This window comes from Colossoma macropomum, unplaced genomic scaffold (genome assembly GCF_904425465.1).
Source record: "Colossoma macropomum unplaced genomic scaffold, Colossoma_macropomum, whole genome shotgun sequence".
NCBI lineage: Eukaryota > Metazoa > Chordata > Actinopteri > Characiformes > Serrasalmidae > Colossoma > Colossoma macropomum.
The window spans coordinates 26,494,334-26,514,775 of NW_023494786.1; the positions used below are offsets into that span (position 1 = coordinate 26,494,334).

At 38.3% G+C, this 20,442-nt stretch overlaps 1 protein-coding gene across 1 annotated transcript in view; it reads left to right on the plus strand.

Annotated features, from left to right (window-relative positions):
• Window positions 1-20,442, plus strand: part of frem2b (FRAS1 related extracellular matrix 2b) — a 144,233-nt gene that overhangs the window by 95,620 nt on the left and 28,171 nt on the right. Inside the window, 3 exon segments of the mRNA XM_036565019.1 lie at window positions 15,034-15,183; window positions 19,113-19,291; window positions 19,293-19,323. Coding sequence (XP_036420912.1) covers window positions 15,034-15,183; window positions 19,113-19,291; window positions 19,293-19,323 — 360 coding nt within the window.

Below are 20,442 nucleotides of genomic sequence, written 5' to 3' on the forward strand. Positions count from 1 at the left end.
ACAAAGCCATGCAGTCTCAATAAACACACACTCGCAGTAGAATGGATCGTACTGATGAGCTCAGTGATTTTAAACACGACACTGTCACAGGATGGCAGGATTTAGTTTATGAAATTTCTGCCATGCTAGATCAGCCCCTGTTTACTGTAAGTGCTATTTTTGTGAAATGGCCAGATGCCAGGAGAATACAACTTACCGGAATGCATAGTGCCAACAGTAAAGTTTGGTGGAGGAGGGATAATGGTCTGGGGCTGTTTTCAGGGACTGGGCCCTTTAGTTCCAGTGAAGGGTGATGTTAATGCTGCCCCATACAAAGACATTTTAGACAGCTATATGCTTCCAACCTTGTGGCAACAGTTTGGGGAAGACCTTTTCCTGTTCCAGCATGACTGTGCACTGTACACAAAGCAAACTTCATTAAGATATGGTTTGATAAATTTAGTGCGGAGGAACTCCAGTGGCCTGCACAGAGCCCTGACCTCAACCCCATTGAACACCTTTGGGAAGAACGGGAATGTCAATTGTGAGTCAGGCTTTCTCATCCAGCATCAGTACCTGACCCCACATATGCTCACAAATTCCCACAGATACACTCAGGAATCTTGTGGAAAGCCTCACCAGAAGAGTGGAGGCTGTTATAACTGCAAATGGGTGCAACTCCATATTAATGCCCAAGGTTTTGGAATGAGAGGTCTAAGAAGGTCATATAGGTGTGATAGTCAGGTGTCCAAATAACATTGAAAAATAATGGTAAATCTGAAAAAATACATATATGCGTGTGTGTTTTAGGCCACACTTGGTTTTCTATGATGTAGCTTTTAGGGGCATTAAACTCTTCAGTCGTCTGGTTCCTTTCACCATCACTGTGAACAATTCTGATTACTGCATTTCACATCAACCCACTCAAAATGTCTCTGTTTACACCTTAACAATTTGATTATGCACAAATATTGCAAAATCAGTGAAATTCCTCTTTGAAGATGACCATATTTTCAGTTTGATGTGTCTCTGATGCTTTTAATCTGCCAGAAAAAGGGCAGAATTTAGCAAAAGGTGTTTGGCTCTTATCAGGTACAGTGCCATCCTTGAAGTCGTGCTGGAGGTGCTAAGTGACAATCGGAAGCCTCTTAGGCGTATCAGTTGGCGTCCTGATCCTGTCTCGTACGGATGACTTTGTCTGGAATGAATACACAGGGCGGAGAACAGCGCTGCTTTGTGGCAGACTCTCTTTGTATACGTTTCTATTGTTATCTTGTTTTCCAATCTTGACTCTTGGCTGGTGAGAAGACTTGCGGTGCTGGGGAGAAAAATAAGAGAGAGAGAGAAAAACAGAGCCTGGAGCTACTGTCTGACAGCGCTGTTCCTTCAGCTCCGCCAGTGACGCATGCACCTGAAACCTGATCGACTGTTTTTAGCGTATCCAGACGCATGTCAGCTTATTGGGCCGCCACCTCCCAGAAGCAGCTCAAATCAGGCATGGAGTCCAGTGCTGATGGTGACAGCGTACACTGCTGACAGTACGTGGCTGAGGCTCTGAGAAAGAGGAAATGCTGAGATGACATGTCACTGTGGTTATTCTCCCTCAAACTGCCAAGTTGACAGTGACATCAGTCATCCTATTTTTCAGCAAACATCAAAATCTGATTCCCTTTCCAAAGAGGCCTGCGCTAGCTTTCCAGGTCGTGTAGCTGTAATGAAAGAGCATTTTAAAGCAGAATTCCATTGATTTTTCAGACTATCTACTGAATGTAATTGTTATTGTCTAAACAAAATTAGTCAGAGTGGCTTGATGTGAAATTGCTCATTGTAGAGAAGCTTAGAGACTCAGTGATGGTGATGGGAGGCAGGGGTCATGATATCTACAACACAAATATAGCCATTTTATTTACTATCCAAAACAACCAGTGAACCTACGTGTATCTTTTGAGGTTTTACATGTAGTGTAGATTATGAGAGAGAGGCAGAACAGCAGAATGGGTGCAGCAACAGTAAAATATACGTAATGGCAGCTAACGCTGTTTTCTGATAATCATCCATTTTCATTGGTAATGCTGGTAATGCTACAATGATTGAGTATATTCTGGTTATAGATTAAGACTGAGGTGTTTGTGCTCACTCTACTCAACAATCTGATGGAAAATCTCCGTTTACATGCACACTACAAGTAATCCAATACAAAATTACGCGCATATGTAGAGAACCACTTAGTGTAGATGTTACCATGACAACGAGCATCACGTGAGTCCAGTCAGAGTGAGACGAGCAGCAGTGAGCAGCCCTTGTGTTTTTAATTCCTTTAAAATCATGTCAGAAAAACGTACTTCACATGTGCTTATTAAAGAAGGCCGAGAGGAAGACGTCGTGTTCTGAGACACATAAGCTGGACGCCCGTCCCACCGCCGTCTTTTAAAGATCAGAGCATAAACTTCGTCTCCTCTGCAGACCAGTTTCTGCTCTCGCCATGTTGAACATTATAAACTTTCGCTATGACTTGGCTCACATGCACAGAACGTACTTAAACTTTCCGATTGGGAATGTAATCAGATACAGGCGTTTACATGGTTATTATTCTTCTATTTAACAGATTATTTTCAGGATTACCCACCTCGTTCAATTGGATAGAAATTGTCTTCAGAATGGCCTCAATCTGACTAGTCTGTTCCAATTGAGGTATATACATGGACATATTCTATACTGATTGAGCGATTAGTCGGATTATTAACCAATTATTAGGCTGCGTGTAAATGTAGCTATTGGCAATGTTTTCATCACTTCGCACCATCATTGGTGGTGTACCACTATGAGGCATGGAACAACCTTTTTTTGTGAACATACACTAAATTCTTAAGTTTAGGTGTTTCGGCCACACCCATTGCTAACAGATGTATAAAATCAAGCACATAGCCGTGCAATCCCCATAGACTGGCAGTAAGACGGGTCACACTGAAGAGCTAAGTGACTTTAAACATGGCATTATCATAGCCTTTTCTGCCCTGCTAGATCTGCCCTAGACAACTGTAAATGCTGTTGTTCTGAAATGGAAGTGTCTAGGAGCAACAACAGCTCAGCCATGAAGTGGTAGACCTTGCAAACTCACAGGTTGCGGCTGCAGATGCTGAGGCACTTGGCGTGTAAAAAAAATGATTTGTCTTCTTTTGCATCATTTACTACAGAGTTCCAAACTGCTTCTGGAAGCAACTACTTAGGGAGGTTCATGAAATGGATGTCCATGGCCGAGGGAGGGCCAACAGCATATTAAAACCCTTTTTTTGGAATATTATGTCCAACAAGGTCAAATAGGTGTAATGGTCAGGTCTCCACATACTGTTGGCTAGTAGTGTACCTGGTAGAATGTAATGTACAGAGTAAAATATAAAAGACTACAAGCTGGCTTCTATATAGAACTATACATAAAGTTACTCAGCGCCTGACATATACATACCTAGACTTGATAGGATTGTAAATTAACTTTAATCTGCCTGTTTCACATGCTGAGAGGGAGGTGATGGTGTGGGAATTTACCAGCACCTGTTCCTGTCAGTGAGGCCTTGCTCTCTGTCAGCCCCAAAAGCAGCTGAACTCAGTCCTACGCTAACATACAAATGAAAAAAGTGGCTGTTCAAACCAGCTTGTAATCGATGTGGACAAACTCTGAATCTTTTGGCTGTCAGACAGGCTTTTGACAGTTCTAAGCAGTGTTGCTGTTGAGAGCTGAATATTAAAACATGAGTCGCTTTGAAAAGAACTGCTAATATGTCTATTGTTACAAGCAGATCCAAGAGACAACCAGACGGGCAACAAGCATCATTCAACGCACATAGCTGGCTTCTCATTACATCCTGTTATTCCATACTCAGCAGAAAGATTCCTATATTTACAGTAAACCTGTGCATTTGTGAGGACTACATGCCCCCTCATGCTGCAGTAATTACCGTCTGATGCCGTCTCTACTTGCATCCAGAAAGAGCAGTATGCAGGTTATGGAAGCTGTAAAACATGAGAATGCTTGTACTTCAGGATCAGACATGCTAATAGGCTGTCTGATGTCAATCACCGTTGAGCGTGTGGCGGATAATAATATGCTGTGATTACGGAGCCGTCCAGAGCGGTAGCTCACATCCGGAGAGAGGGGAGTGAACTGGAGCAGATGGAGGGAGTTGTCAGCCTGTTATTAGCGCTTTCTCCTCCAAGCTATTCCAGTTGAACCTGGAGCAGATGTGCACTGGCTGCTCGTACAACCTCTACTTCAAAAACCCGCTGACTTCTCCTTGCGGAACCTGAAGTGCAGGCATATTACTGTAGTACATCATGGATTTGATGTCATGATTAGCTTACAGGGAATGATTGTAGGCTTATAGTGACCTTCATAAAGCAAATCTGCTGCATACATTGTTGAAGGGAGTGCATGAGGCCTTGACAGCCACAATGGGGATGTCGGTATTATTGACCACTTTCATAAAGCACAATATCCACAGAAAAGCTGCTTCTTTTTTAAGAGATTGAGGCTGTAGATATGTATTATAACACCACATAGACAATTTTCCCTGCGTTTTGCTAATGCATAGAACTAACTTATTTTTCTTAGACTCAATATTTCTTTTCAGCGGATACTTAATATTTGATTTTTAATCATTCAAATAATTAATAATTCAATAATGGCTTTTTGTGAATACTTAAAAGCTTTTACTAAGACTTAATGTTTCATTTTTCTTGCACTTCATACCTGCTTTTTGCTGATGTTGTTAATACTTAATACTTGTTTTTATACTAAAATTAACACTTGCTTTTCGCTAATTTTGCTAATACTAGTTACTTGCTTTTTGCTAATATTTCTTGCTATTTCCAAAACTATTCCAGTTGGGACAGTATGTGAAATGGCAATAAAACAGAAAGCTGTGATTAGTGAATTCAGTTTGACTTGTATTAAATTGAAAGCAGTACAAAAACATGATATTTGATGTTTTACCTTATGATTTTTTTTTTTGTAAATATATGCTCATTGCAAATTTGATGCCTGGGACATATTCCAAAAATTGGAACAGGAGCATGTTTACCACTGTGTTACATCATCTTTCCTTTTAACAACACTTTATAATCATTTCACTGAAGACACAAACTGATTCAGTTTTAAATCAGTATTTTTGACATTCTTCAGTTACACAAGTCTTCTGCTGTGCTACCACATAAGGCTTTTGTTGTCATATTTTGAACTTCATACAGCATCACTCAATTTCAATAGGAGACCATTCTAGCATTCTCTGATTAATCAGCCATGCTGTTTTAACACATGCAGAATGCTTCTTGTTGTCATGTTGAAATAAGCATGTACATCCTTAAAAAAGATGGTGTCTAAAAGGCAGCATATGTTGCTCCAAAATGTGTATATCACGTTTGTCGGCATTAATTTTGCCTTCATAGATGTGCATGCCATACCAATGCCATAAGTACTGATACCCCCCGATACCATGACAGACTCTGGCTTTTGAACTTTACGCTGGTAACAGTCTTCCTTTCTTTCTTTGGCCTGGAGAACACAACCCTCATTATTTCCATGAATAGGCTGAAGAGTTGACTCGTCCGACCACAATACATGTTTCCACTGTGCATCAGTCCATTTCAGATGAGTTTGAGCCCAGAGAAGTCAGCAGGGCTGCTGGACGATGCTGACATGTGACTTTCACTGTGCATAATAGTCTTAACTTGCATTTGTGGAAGCAGCAATGATCAGGGTATCAGAGTATTCTCAAGCTCACAAGGTGATATCCATACAGAAGCATGACCGTTTTTAATGCAGTGCTGAGAAGTCGAAGGTCACAGGCATTCAGTAGATATCTTTTCTCTCTTTGATAATATGATGCACTATATAGGGCGGAATACATTAAACTCTTGCAAATGCTTATTGTGAAATGTTGTTTTTAAACTTTTTTATTTTAACTTGAACTTTTCTTTCAAATCTCTTATTTTAATCATGATTTTAATTTCTTTTAATTTGTTACTTATCAAATTATGATTTCAATTACCTTTATAAATAAACTTACCTTGCCTTGTTGGATTTGTTGCTGATGTTGAGCCTCAACCCATCCGTGCTCATAAAGGTCTAGGCGGTTTCCTGGATGCTCCTTCTACACCCAAGCATGATTAAATCATCTCTTTTAAGATGTTTTTCGAACATTTAACAATGTTCCTAGTCTTAAACTGCCCCTAGCCCGACTTTTTTGGGATGAGTGGCAGGCATCCATTTCAGAAAGAGCGTATATTTACAGAAAACAGTGAAGTTGATAAGATAAAACATTACATATCTGAGCATATATTTACAAAAACAGTACAGTTGATAAGATAAAACACTACTTATCTTTCCTTTGGACTGCTTTTGTTTAAATACAGCTCAAAGTGGATTTAAAAATCACTGTTTTCTACTTTTAATTAGCATTTCACATTCAGTGCCAACTTTTTTAGAATCGAGTTTGTGCTCAATAGTTGTTGCTTATATTTAATACATGGTTCTTGCTAGTGTTTGCGTTTTGCTAAAGCAGAGCACACAGAACATAAAGACTCCTGAAAGAAGAGTCTGTAGATAATTCATTTAAGCAGTCATGAAAACGTAATGTGCTGCAAATGTCCAGCATTGTTGATCACTAACTGAACAGGCCTCCTTTGCTGGCCAATTTACATAACTGCGTACTGTGGATGTACGAGTACCTTTTTAACCCATTAGCGCTTCGTAGTTGACACAGATGTGTCACTGTTCTGCATGTTCTGGCTAAAACTGCCCTGAATTGATTCGAGTCCATTGGAGGGCTCTTGTCAAAAGGTGAACATCAGTGTGACAAAAGAGCACTTACAGCTGGGCTAATGTGCCCTGCCATTTTCTTCTGGCGGTACGTTTCAGGCTGCTCCTGACAAAAAGCCATCGCTCGGTGGGAATGCTGCGGAAAGTTCATGCTGTTAGCGAGTGTGAATGTGTGAACAACACCCTGCACTCCTCCGAGACTCGCTGGCAACCGTAACCCCCGCTCCCCAACCCCCACCCCCCCCCCACCCCCCAGCACACATACACCTCCTCGCCTCCTGCTCGGCTTTGAAATGAATGAAGACGCTGACATCTCCCTGGCCTGTTCCTATCTTTTCTATCTCTTTTTTTCCATCAGGAGAATTCATTCCAAAGTGGTAAAGAAGGTGGTCAGAGGCAGAGGCAGCACAGTGCTGGCACCCGTCTCTCAGGAACAGATGAACTGTAGGCAAGTGTTGCTTTTAAGAGCATGAGAGCGCGACCTGGCTCCTGAATTGAATACTAGTTGTGCAGCATAATGCAGAATGCAACGTGTGTGCCAAGAGGAAGAGCCAAGGGTTTTATACACTCTTAATGCATTCCTTATGTCCCTCAGACTTAACAAGCCTTCTTTGTTGTCTGAAGGAGCATCTCAATATTGCAATATCAGAATAAAACTTAAAGAATTCAGGAGAGAAAAGGTCATATATTATAATACATAAAACATAATATTGATGTAAACTGCAGAATGTAAATTCACTGAGTGTACAGGTACAGGCCAGTCCATGGTTTCAAGGCCGTGATGCAAAAGTGATGCAGTAGTTAACATTTATGGGATTATTTGGACGTCCTTTAATCCAAAAAAGCATCTCTTTCTGTCTTTTAATATTCTCTTCTCCTGTACCAATAACTCGTCAATGCTGTCATTGCATTCATTGTGATACAGTACTGTGCAAAAGTCAGTGGCCACTGTTAATTTATTTATTTTCCGGTCAAAATGGCCATCAAATACAAGTTACGCATTTTTTCAACATCAGAAAAACGCAGAAAACTTATACTTAATAGAAAATTACATAGAAGTCTCAACAACTAAATATAACATCACTTTAAAGCATTTAGTGTTAAAATGGTCTTTATTACAGCTAAGAGACTTACTTTTAGTTTTTAAAGACATCTGTGTCTTCAAAGTTTGTTGTGTGCTTCTTACAAGCTGAAGTCTGGACTCTGGGGTGGTCAGTCCATTGTTCAGAGCACATCAGCAGCTTCTTATTTGTTGTGTCTGTTTACTTTTCTCAGTAAGAGCTTCTTGGCAGCTACACATCCATTCAGACTCATAGTGTCTTCTCACAGTGGAAGGATGGACAGAAACACCTGTGGATTTTTTCAGATCTGAATCAAGAGTGGCGCTTGATTTTAACCTCTCTCTGAAAGATGAAAGCTTTAAGTGCTGTTTATCTGATAGGGGACGGTTTTGGTGTCTACCAGGTCTTGCATGTTTGTCTGTCCCATTTTGTCTGTATCTATTTCATTTTTTTCACTGGTTTTCCTTTAACTTTGTCCTACTTTGTGAATGTGGATTATCATATATCTAATCTTAAATATCTCCTGAAAAATCAGCTTCTGACTGACAAATGTGAATATTCAATGTTTGATTTGTTTTCTAGGGATTTGAATTCCATTCTGAATGTCTACATCGTCAGATCAACCTAAAAAAATTACTTAATATGGTAGCAAGCAATTGAGCTGGTTTTATTCAACTCGAAAAAATTGCTTAGATTAAAAGAATCGTTCATTCAAAGTATTTATTTAGGTTGAATAAAACTAGTTAATTTACTTGTTACCACACTAAGTATTTTTTAGGATGATCTGACGAGCCATTTTTCTCTTGCTCAGAAACTCTCACAGTGCATGCTGCAATAAAGGCTGCATGGAGCTTCCTTTTTATGGCTCATTTTACTGAATTGGTTCAAAGTCGAAATGAGTTGAAAACACATTTGAGATTTTAATTCACTTGGACTTTAAAATCCTTTTGCTTTGAGTGACCCCATACCTTAATTATATTTATGTTATTAAAATAAATGATTGAACTTTTCATTTTGTCACTGCCAAACCAATCACGCTACCATAACTGAACTACAGACACATGGGACAGGGATGCAGTCTCACTTCCTGCTCTAAAATGCAGGGGTGTGGCTGAAATAAGGCTCCACCTAGACACTGTAAAAATGGCTCATCAGTTCAACCTAAAAACCCACTTCATTTAGTAACAAGTAAAAAATTAGTTTTATTCAACCTAAATACACACTTTGAATGAACGATTCTTTCCATTAATGTAGTTTTTAGGTTGAATAAAACTAGTTTAATTGCTTGTTACTAGATGAAGTTATTTTTTTAGATAGATCTGACGAGCCACTTTTACGGTGCAGACTAAAACTCTTTGGGTTTCAGTAGTGACATGAAAATGTGGGACAACCTTTTTTACATTTTATTTTTATTTAAAAAATAAGGTCATGATAAATCCAAATTTTTACTTTACTTATATCTTAAAAAAATGCACTTTATTGTACACTTTATTTGAATGGTCCCCTATAGATGCTCTACAGATGCTTAAATCATTAACAATCTTTCTGGTGATACTCAGTTGAATTTCAACATTATGGTTAGGGTTAGGGTTAGAAGTAGGTATAGATTTTGCTATGAGGTTAAGGTTAAGGTTAGGGTTAGGATTAGGGTTAGGGATAGATTTAATAAACTCTTTCACACTGAACATGAAGTTCAGTTGCATATCCGTCTACAGTGGACCATCCAAACAAAGTGTTACATGGTTTTTAACATATTTAGCTTATTATTACTACAATACATTGGGTTTAAATAAGTCACAACATAGTGCATGTAAATATAAAAGGTCTGAAAACTTTATTTTAATTTATTTTAATTTTTCTGGTGGGACCGCAGTTTGAACTCGGTAGAATGGTCCATATAGTGAATTACGATTATGAAATCCTGTTTGCAAGTGCCTGAGTGCCACACAGGTAACTCTATACAGGCAGTGAAGAGTTGAGATTTGGGCACAGAATGAACCCGGGAGCCGGCGGTTTGCCTCTGAGTTAATGTGCCGTGTCCCTTTGAAACTTTTCTGTTTGTCTTCTGAGCGAATTAACCTTATCTGATTACAGAGCTGTAGGACACACACATACCCACATCAAGCCTTTCCGTGCCAAAGGCAATCAGTAGCTTATGCCCGCCAGCCCGCGCTCTCCCACAGGCCGTTGCTTGATTTGTCTGCAGGGACAGACTCTGGCGCTGCCAAGAAGCCTCATGCAAGTCTATCACCTCAACTCAGGCAAAGCAGGGTGAGAAAAGCTCACTTTTCTGCCGTGTGCACTTTGTAACATAATTGCCACCGCAAGGACAATTTTGTACCAGTTTGCAGCGTTAGCCTCAAGCCTCAAGGCTTTGCTGAAGGTTCTGTGCGCCTTGGGTGTTCGCTTCTACACACCTTGCAAAAATGTAAACTAATTCTCACCTCAAGGTAATTTGTGGATCTTTTTGCTTTTGTGTGGAGTTTGTAGCCTTAAATTGGTTAAGAGTGAGATTAGCATGCAGTGCAGTTCCAGGAAAAGTGATCTTCTACTGTGGGGGTGTGAGGTTAAACTAATAATACACCCAAATGAAAATCCTTGGCCAAAACCCAAAATTCAGGACACACTGTGTTGAAAACTAAAACTAAAAACTGAAGAAAGCTGACAATAAACCCAGTTTACATACTAAAATGATTGTAGTTCAAAGGCTGCAGTATGTACTGTAGAGAGTGGCTGGTCGTCAAAGGTAATGAATTCCATTTTTCTAGTCATACTTTGTACTTTGGCACTATCATTCTGAAATTTTCTTTATTTTAAAAATATTTTACAGATGGAGTCGGCATGCTTGCCAGGACCTTCTTCTGTGGCCGTAATCTGTATATTCTGTTTTCAGGTTGAATTAAACCTGTAGTGGTCTAATGTCCCTCATAGAAACCATGAAATAGTTCCACAAGGCCAACGCTTTTAACTGTTGATCTACTGCTGCTCAAATTATTTGAACATAGCATTTCTCACTTGCATTAACATTAGAATTATTTGAAGTATAATAGTCCAGGTTTTGATACCTTGTTGTAGGCCTATTTAGTATTTATTTGTTTATTCTTTTTGGTCAAAAATAACCAAATGTGGTTTATCCCAGGTTGAACATTTAAACCCTACACTGTGAAAAGGTTTCCTAAATGGTTCTTAGCTCGGACGTACAATTTTAGGAACAAAAGCTTTTACTTATTGGCATTTTATGTTACATTATGAAGGTTCTCTCAACTTTCAAAAGGTTCTTAACACTCACACAACTCTTGCAAAAATGATTGTATTCACTGAAAACCTCATTAGAACAATTATAGTTCTTCTATGGCATCATTCCAAAGAACTCTTTTGGACGTCTTTATTTTTAAGAGTGCTCTTTTAGGTTCTTAAAAGGTTCCTGGCTTTGATATGTGATTCTAGGTAAAACCTTTAATTTGTTTAGAACCTTTACATTATGTGCAGGTTCTACAAAAGTAGATCTAGAAAGAACCATTAAGTGGTGCTTCTACGATGTCATTCCAAAGAACCCTTTTAAGATGATGTTCTTTAATGATTCTTGGCTTGGATGTGCAATTTTAGGAAACAGTTTTACAATGTTCAGTATTTTACATTATGTTGAGGTTCTTTAAAGTTTATGAAGGTTCTTCACATGCACACGTCTCGTTTACAAAAATGCGTTTATCTACTGAAAGGTTCTCCAAAAGTGGTTCTTCTCTCATGTTGCTCCACAGAATCTCTTTGGGCACTCTTAAAAATAAAGGTTCTTATAATAATTCTGGGTTTGGATATATGGTTCCGGGAGAACCTTTGCGTAATGTGGAGGCTTATTATGAACCTCCCAGAAAAGGTCTTTAGTAAGCCAAAAGTGGTTCTTCTTTGGAATCGCACCAAAGAACCACTTTTGGCACCATTTTTAAGAGTACTTTGCAGCTCTTTACCTTTCTCTGTTTGACTCCTGAAGCAGGGTTAGCTAAGGTCACCTATGTAGGGCACAGGGCAAAAATATCTAGAATAAAAAGTGAAGTTTTTCACTGTCATGACAACAAACACATTTCCTTGGCAACCTTTTGCTGGACTTCGTTAGTGCATTCCTTCCTGATATGACAATAGGTTTGGTGTTGTCTTAGAAAAATAAACCCACTTTTCTGTGCACTGTTGAAAATCTCAAAACCACTCAAGACTTTTTGATGGGTGGAGGGTGAACGGGCCTCTAGCGTGGTTTATTTTCTCTGGGTTTAGTTGCACTTCCTATGGTGGACGTATACGAACGTATACAGTCCATCAACACTGCCTCCCTCGGCTTTAGCAGATGACAGCACATCTCTCAAGAAAACACATTTGGAAGCCAAGTGCTAAAGCAGTCTTTTCACAGGCAGTCAGTGTGTTAGCTGTGAAGGCGAGCTGCGCTGGGTTGCGAGTAGCATTTGGGCAGAGTGTTAATTGCGAGCGGACAGGTCCGGACTAGCACGTCTGTCTCAGCCCCCGGACCTTCTGTCATACCTGTTCTTCACCTCAAGCTCGTCAAAGTCAAAGCCTGTGAACTCACAGTGTGGAAAACAGAATTCCATTCTATGTGTTCAGTTGCTATAAAAGAGTGACATATATAAATGATGTGGGTCTTCAGGCTGTATATCAAAATTCAGTACTTTAGTGTTACAGAACAAATTACTGCAATTCTAACATGTATTAAGAAATTCCATCTGGTTCTGTACAAAGGAACCTACAATGAAGGGAAACAAGCATTCGGACACTTCCGTTTTTGTCATTTAATCAAATTCCAGTGCAGGTATCCACTTCAAATTTACACACAATGTCTTTTAACTTATAAATATTAACACGATTCTTAAGTATTAAAAAAGACACATTTTAAAAACTAAATTGATGGGAAAAAAGTATTCAGACATGTTAAATTAATAACGCTAGTACTTTGTTGCAAAGCTGTAGTTGGCAATAGCTTTGAGACATCTTTGGTAAGAAGTTATTAGCTTTTTGCAGTATTGTGGTTTTTCCTACCAAACTTCAATTTCGAAATCCTTCATTCATTTTCAGTGATTCGAGTCAAAAGATTGGCTAGGCCATTCAAGCACTTTCACTGATCTTGAATTATTTTGACTGTATGTTTGGGGTCATTGTCTTTTTGAAACATCCATCTGTCAAGTTTCAGTTTCTTGGCCAATGAGATCAAACTCTTCTCTAATCTTCTGGTACATTGATTGCTTTGTTCATGTTTCCTAGTAACATGTTTCCCAGTAATGTTTGCAGATGATGCTTCCACCTCCATATCTCATTGTGGGTCTGGTGTTCTTGGTATCATACACACAACCCTTCTGTAGCACATCATGTGTTACCCCGGGCTCAGGAAGGACGCTGAAGGCAGCCATTTCACTTTAATTTTCACACCAAACACAATCAAAGCAAAACAAAGCCTGTGCTCCCAGTCTCGGCCAATGGAATGGAACGCGAGGCAGATTAAAGTGACCGTCTTCGGAGTTTGGTCCCCACCTTTCTGTCAGCTCTCGCGGCCAACATCGGGGCCCAGGGCATGGGCGCATACCACGCCTCCTTTCTAAACATGATGAGCTGAATTGTGGCCAAAAAGTTCTATTTTTTATTTTCATTGTTCCAATAGAGTTCAGATTTGTCTAAATTCAAATTTCAGATGCGTCTTTTCAGCAGTGGAGTTTTGCGTGGCGTGTAGGAATGGAGATGATTGCAGTACAGGTTATTGCTGTCCCTGATAGCTGTGTGAAATCTTCCCAAACAATGGCAACATCTTTATAATGACACCAGCCAGGTGCAATCAGCATGAGATGTTTATATCAGTGAGCTAATAAGCAGGCCTATTCCAAAATGTGGACTGATGATTGACTGTCTAAATTACATTTTGTATGCCTGTTACTAACATCAGTGCTTCTTGATTAGTCTGTGATATGTTACAGTCCATAAATATACTCACTTTTAGCACCTTGCACTCATTTCTGGTTTGGTTTTGTAATTAAAAAGAAAGTATGGAAGAAGCATCATTCAGGAAATGGTACTGAAGTCATGGTATCGTTAATGGTACCCGTATCAGTATCAGTACCAGATACAAACAATGTAAATGTAGCCTCAAAAGTAGTACAGTGGTTTTAAGGTCCAATTGTGCACCTTAAATACGTTTTTCCAGGTGAAAAGTACAGATTTGTACCTTTTCATAACCTGATGTTTTAAAACAGAACAATAAAATTAAAAGCCTGGAGACGAGACGGGGTGTGTGGAGTTAATACAACTTAGAAAATATAATGTCAGTGGATTTTGGTACAATTACATTCCCTGGGTAAAGGTACTGAGATGTACCCTTGAGGTACAACCCCAGTGACAGTCTCGTACCTTTATCTCTGAGAGTGTATCTGCAGGATAGTTGTTATAATGCATGTACCTCAGATCATACTTGTTGGTATAAAACATGGTACACGTGTATTAACTTGTTACTGTGGGAAAGGTATGTCATTTATGCCCTCCCAGGTTTGCCCTACATTCACAGCTGCTTCACTTTGTATCATCTTGTGCAGAGAGGTTTTATAAGAGTAATAATTCTTTTGTTCTTCTTTCATCCTCAGCTTTGAGCTTGACAGTGCTTAATGTTGTAATTGTGACATTCCACAGGAGCTTTTCTACTGTAGACATGTACAGTTATTGTCAATTGGCCATACATTCTGTTTACATTACATAATTATTGAAATGTAATTACATTGTAATGATGCATTAAGTACATAATAATTACATTTTAAATTGTATGTATGTTCTGTCTGCTCAGGTTAGAGTCTGGCTACTCTGTACTGTTTGTTTTAAAGTCAAACAATGAGAAAAACATGCCAAAATGTCTTTCCTCAAGACTGTGTGTGCAACCATAGCTTCTCAACAATTCAGATAATAATAAAATATCTCCTACATACAAATCCAATGTGGTGTCTACTGAATGTTTAGAAAACAACTAGGTGAGATGTGTATATAACTGTAAGTTAAAAGCTTAATATAACAATGCTCATCATAAATTAAGAACAAAATGATGACTTTTATATACAGTTATGTTGCTGCTGGACTTTTGGAATTCATGATCCGGACAGTTATGACCCCTAATATGACTTATCAGTCTTTCTCATTCCGCTTCAACAGCTCCAGTGTTCTATTTTGGGGATGTGCAGTACCATGTGGACGAGAGTGACGGCTATGTGGAGGTTCGGGTTTGGAGGACAGGATCTGACCTCTCTAAGACGGGCACGGTTACTGTGCGCTCCCGAAAAACTGACCCCGTTTCTGCTGAAGGTATGTGATATTAAGTCTCAATGCAGAGGCAAAGTGTGGCCATTCCTGCCTTTTAATCTACTCGCAATTCAATTGATATGTAAAGAATCTGATTTAAGTCAAAAGGCTCAGAAACTCTCACAGTGCATCAACAATAAATGCTGTGTGGAGCTTCTTTCACACAGTGATAGAAAACACAGTAGCCCACTTTACTGCTCTCGACAGGTTTTCCATAATAGAAAATAACCATTTAACCAAACAAACACATGTAAGCGTTTAAATGGTTGAGTGTTCACGATTCTATATATTACAATTACCTTTACTAAAGAACCCTTGTAGAACCATTTTTAAAGGTTGTATGGCCAGCATGGACAAGCATGGAGACCAGCTACTCTGGAGAAAGATTTTAGTTAAAATGGACAAAGATAAAGAGTCTGAATGAATAGCAGACGCGATATTAGCATCCGTAGGCTTAAGCATCCAGTAACAAGTTTACACTGAAGACTTTTAACTGCTTAGATGACATTAGATGACCGTAACTTTTCTGTTAGCCGTTTTCACATAAGAGCTCCCAGGGTGCCTAAGAAGTCTAGAGTTACAAATGTTTACTTTTATTTTGCTGTTCTGTTCAAAAGTACATTAATGCATATTTTATTGCATAGTAATTACAATCTAGTTTCTGCACTTTCAGCAGAATCTCTCTACTTGCTTCAGTGAACTATAAGTAAGAAATAAGTTCAAGTTCAAGAGGCTTTATTGTCATTTCAGCTTTATACAAGTACACAGTGAAACGAAACAACAGTCCTCCACAAGAACACAAGTGCGAGACAATATAATATACACAGTGCAGACAATACAGTATAATAAATATGAAAGACTCATAAATACAAAACAGAGCACAGGCAGTACACGGTACTGAGAATATGCAGATTGTGCAAAGCAGGATGTGTGAGTAAAGCAGTCACTGAGGTAGCAACCAGAACAACAGCAACGGGATACAGTATTTGGTTGATACAGTATTCAAGCAGCCGAAATTGTTAAAGAAACAAAATGTGCAAAAATCCAAATAGACAGATATTGTTAATATTTCATTACAATTGCTTTTGGAACTGTCATTATAACCTCAAGTAACAATTTAATTCTCTTTTTGGTTATTTTATGCCACTCTAAAGCATCTAATTTGGCTATTTAAGCTACTTTTACAGTTAGCTTAACTGACTGGCTGATATAAAATGCAATTCTGCACTCAGAAACTCACACAAGTGTCTACATTCACACAGAATCAGGGGAAGAATCAAGCTGAGATGATATTTTTGTTTGAAAGTATGAGCTAAACCCCTTGTTCTGTGGAGGTAAGCATAAATGCTTATAGTGTTAGTGTTCACTTTCTAACTAGCTTAATGAACTGTTTACAAAGAAGTACCTGTAAAAATAGGAGTCAACACAAACATTTCATTATGGTTTACATTCTGATGCATCTATTCTGTATGATGTAATAGTGCTTAATGACTTTATCCTCACCTGGAAGAGTGAAGAATTTGCTGAATTGCCACTGGAGGAAAACTCTATTGAGTTAGGTCTTTTGGGTCCACTTGGTTTTGTTGGTGCCAACTTTGTAGAGGTACCCAAGACCCAAGCAGCTGGAGCCATCATTTTTTTTTATTATTATTATTTTTATGTATTTTAATATTACCAAGCTATTGTTTTATATTGTTTATTTCTTTATTTGTTTATTTTTATGTATCCTTCTTTTATCTTACTTATCAAGTTACTAAATTGTTGCAATTTTAATGGTATATTTTTTTTTTAAAATTTTCTACTATAATTATTATTACTTTTTTAGCATTTGAAATGTTTTTCCTATTTAACTTCTCAGTTCCTGATTTCTGTATTGCCTTGGCTACATTGTAAATCAGGGTCTTTCTCAGTGTACTCCGAGCTTAAATTAAGGTTGGTGGGTTGGTTGGTTGCTTGGTAGCTTGGTTGAATGAAACTGATAGCAAATGGAAAAAAGCACAGTGTCCAATGTCCAGAGATGACCCTGCTTGTAGAAATAGAAATCATAAATAATACTAGTACCTGTTCCTGCTAGCCTGGAGGCAAAGGCATGTTTTATACACATAAGAAAGAGAAGAGTAGTTGAAAAGCCACTGCATTCTCAGAGTTCACGCAACACAGGGAACGTACACAGTGAAAGAGTTTCAGTTTCAGATCTGTTTTATGGTGTAGAGGAACTGCTGCAGGTGTAAAACCTTGACCTCAGCGCATCAATGGAGCTGAAGCGAAGCCAGGCTCAGAAATGCTCACTATGGCTCACGCACTCTTACAGTTTTCACATATTTTTGGTAAAAACTTCTCGGCAAGTTCAGAATCTCCTCCCTCCTCTCTCCCCCCACCTTATCACTGCTGCGTCTGCCTCTGAGCTGTCCTCGGCCCACTTGCTCCCCCATAAGAGCAAATATTGTTTTTGTGCTATCTAATCTAAAGCTGTTCTGCCAAAATGGTGCTGCAGACGGTCATACACTGCACGGTCAGCGGTGCGTGGGAGAAGCGTAGGGGAGTAAAGGGTGCACTATCAACACCCTGGGCCTCAAAAGCTGAGCAAATGAATAACTCAATCATGGCTTCAAAGCTGTGGTATCAGGTGGTGGAGGAGAAAGGCCTAATCTCCAGTGAGCAAAGAGTGCTCAGTGGGTTTATTGAGCATATTTTCTTTCTTTGTAGTCTGTTTTGACATTAATCATTCACTTTGTTCGTGTCACTGCATGTTACAGGTGGAAATGATACCAATAATTAGATATTTCAAAAATACAGCAGTAAGACTTCGTAGTACATGACTGTTCAAAAGTCTTCAGTAATGTAAAATCAATTTGGTTTAAATTAATTTAAATGAATTATGTCATGAATGTGACGTAGACTTTCACTTAGGACCTCACTCAAGAACAAATTTAAGAGAAAAACCTAGGAAGAAATTGGTGAATGAGACCCAGAGAGGGCTCTTTTGGTTATTATGCTTCTAAACTGTGGAGCTCAGATCCACCTTTTATTAGAGAGTCAAGCACAGTGCTCACTTTTAAGAAACATTTAAAACCGTATCTCTTTAGTTTAGCTTATAATTATTACTTTTTAATTTAATTTTACAGTTTTTCCCTTTTATTGCTGTTAACAAACAGTAACTATAATAGAAGAAGATTAAACTTGTATTGCTGTTAAACATTATCACATGTCTGTAAAGCATGTTGAGCCACTGGTATAAAAAGAGCTATATGAAAATAATAATAACTATTATTATTATTATTATTATTATTATAATAATAATAATAATAATAATAGTATTATTATTAGAAATGATTCTAAAATGTTTGAATAATAGTATAATTGCACCAATGTACAGTTAAAATTAACAGTATGTTCTCTTTTAAAACTTTTTTTTTTTCTTCAGTTGAAAACGCCAGCTGCACGTTCCAGTATGTGAACACTTAATGATGAATGGACAGTTTAAAATGATATAATATTGCTTTAACAAATCACATCTTGTTACATTAACATACGTTTAAACCAGTTAACTGAGTTTTTCCTGTGAGGTCGTGTTTTGACAGAGACGACACCCTGACACTGTTTTTAAAATAACAACTTGCTCACAAAGCATAATCAACAGCTCTGAGATTTCCACAGTTTGGCCTAATTATCACTAAAGGTGTCTGGAGTTGCTCTTTTAAATCCAAATCAAATTGCAAGAGTGTAAAAAGAAAAAATTCAAATTTAAAGTAAAATGAAGTCAAATATGAATATTCTCACAGCCTCGAAGTTTTGTGAGAAAATAAACTATTTCTCAATAGAAAACCTACTTTCCTTTGTTGATGTGTTTTTTTTATAGAGATATGATGTTAATCTATGTGTTCTATGAGCAAAACATTGCAACTGAAGGTCTCCCCTCATTGTCTACACAGCTGGTGAGGACTATGTGGGGATCAGTAAGAATTTGGACTTTGCTCCAGGCGTCACCATGCAGACGTTCCGGGTGACCATCCTGGACGACCTGGGTCAGCCTGTGTTGGAGGGTCCAGAGAAGTTTGAGCTGGTGCTGCGTATGCCCATGAACGGCATCCTGGGAGAGCCCGGGAAAAGCCACCATCTTCATCAACGACTCTGTTTCAGACTGTAAGTGTTCGTCAGCTAATCAAGTTGAACAGTTTTTGCAAACAGTGATCAGAATGAAAAAGCAAAGTGGCCTGGACAGCACCATGAAGAACTTTCCCTCTGGAGCATTTTGTGTCTATGTAAGACTGACCGATATTGGGGGGAAAAGTAACATGAATATTTTAAAGCGATTTTAAAGAGAGAGTAGAACATGCTTATGTCATCTTCTCCTGTTCCCATAGCAACATTATTTGGGAACTTTGACAGCAATCAGACAAATAGTTCTCATGATTCACTCTAGAAAACTTCATTATAAATATTTTTTTGATTTGTGAGTTGTGTGTATAATATGACTTGTTTTAGGGCCACTGTAAAAAAAAAAAACAGTAACAGACCTCGAGATTAAAGTGATATTTCCTAGAATAAAATTGTAATATTTCGAGAAAAAGATCGTAATATTTAAAGAAAAAAGTTATATTTTTTAGAATAGAATCATAATATTTCAAGTATATTATTTGAAAATAAAGTCTGAGAATTCCGACATTAAAGTGGGATATTACCAGGAAAAGTTGCAATATTGTGGTCAAAGCGTTTGCAAAAAGAATGTAGCAACTTCCTCGTGTTAAAATGAGAGTTGATAGTGTTATACTTTCATATCAGTTTCACCAATAAAGGAATACTCAGTCTCCTGGCACATCAGCAACAGAATGTTATTAGTACAAGAAACGGCTAAAATGGCTGTGCAAGAAACTGTGTTTATTTAGAATAAAGAACCAGACCGACTCGGAGGAAATTGTCTATTTTGTTGAAGGAGAACTCGCAGGCAGTGGTCGTCTACAAGGCAGTGGTCATCTATAAGGTGGTTACACCTCTGAGCTATTCAAAGAGGGTATGTAGTTTCACAGGAGACAATGAGAATGATTATAAAAATGCTCGGCATCTTCATCATCGCTATTAGAGCAGCTGAGGACCCACCGCGTTATGGCCCCCTAAAATTAGCCTTCTATCCTGAAATATCGAGAGTTTATTCTTGTAACTTTACAACTTCAGTCTCGAAATATTAAGATTTATTTTTTTTTAAATATTACAATTTCATTCTAAAAAATACGACTTTATTCTCAAAATATTATGACTTTATTC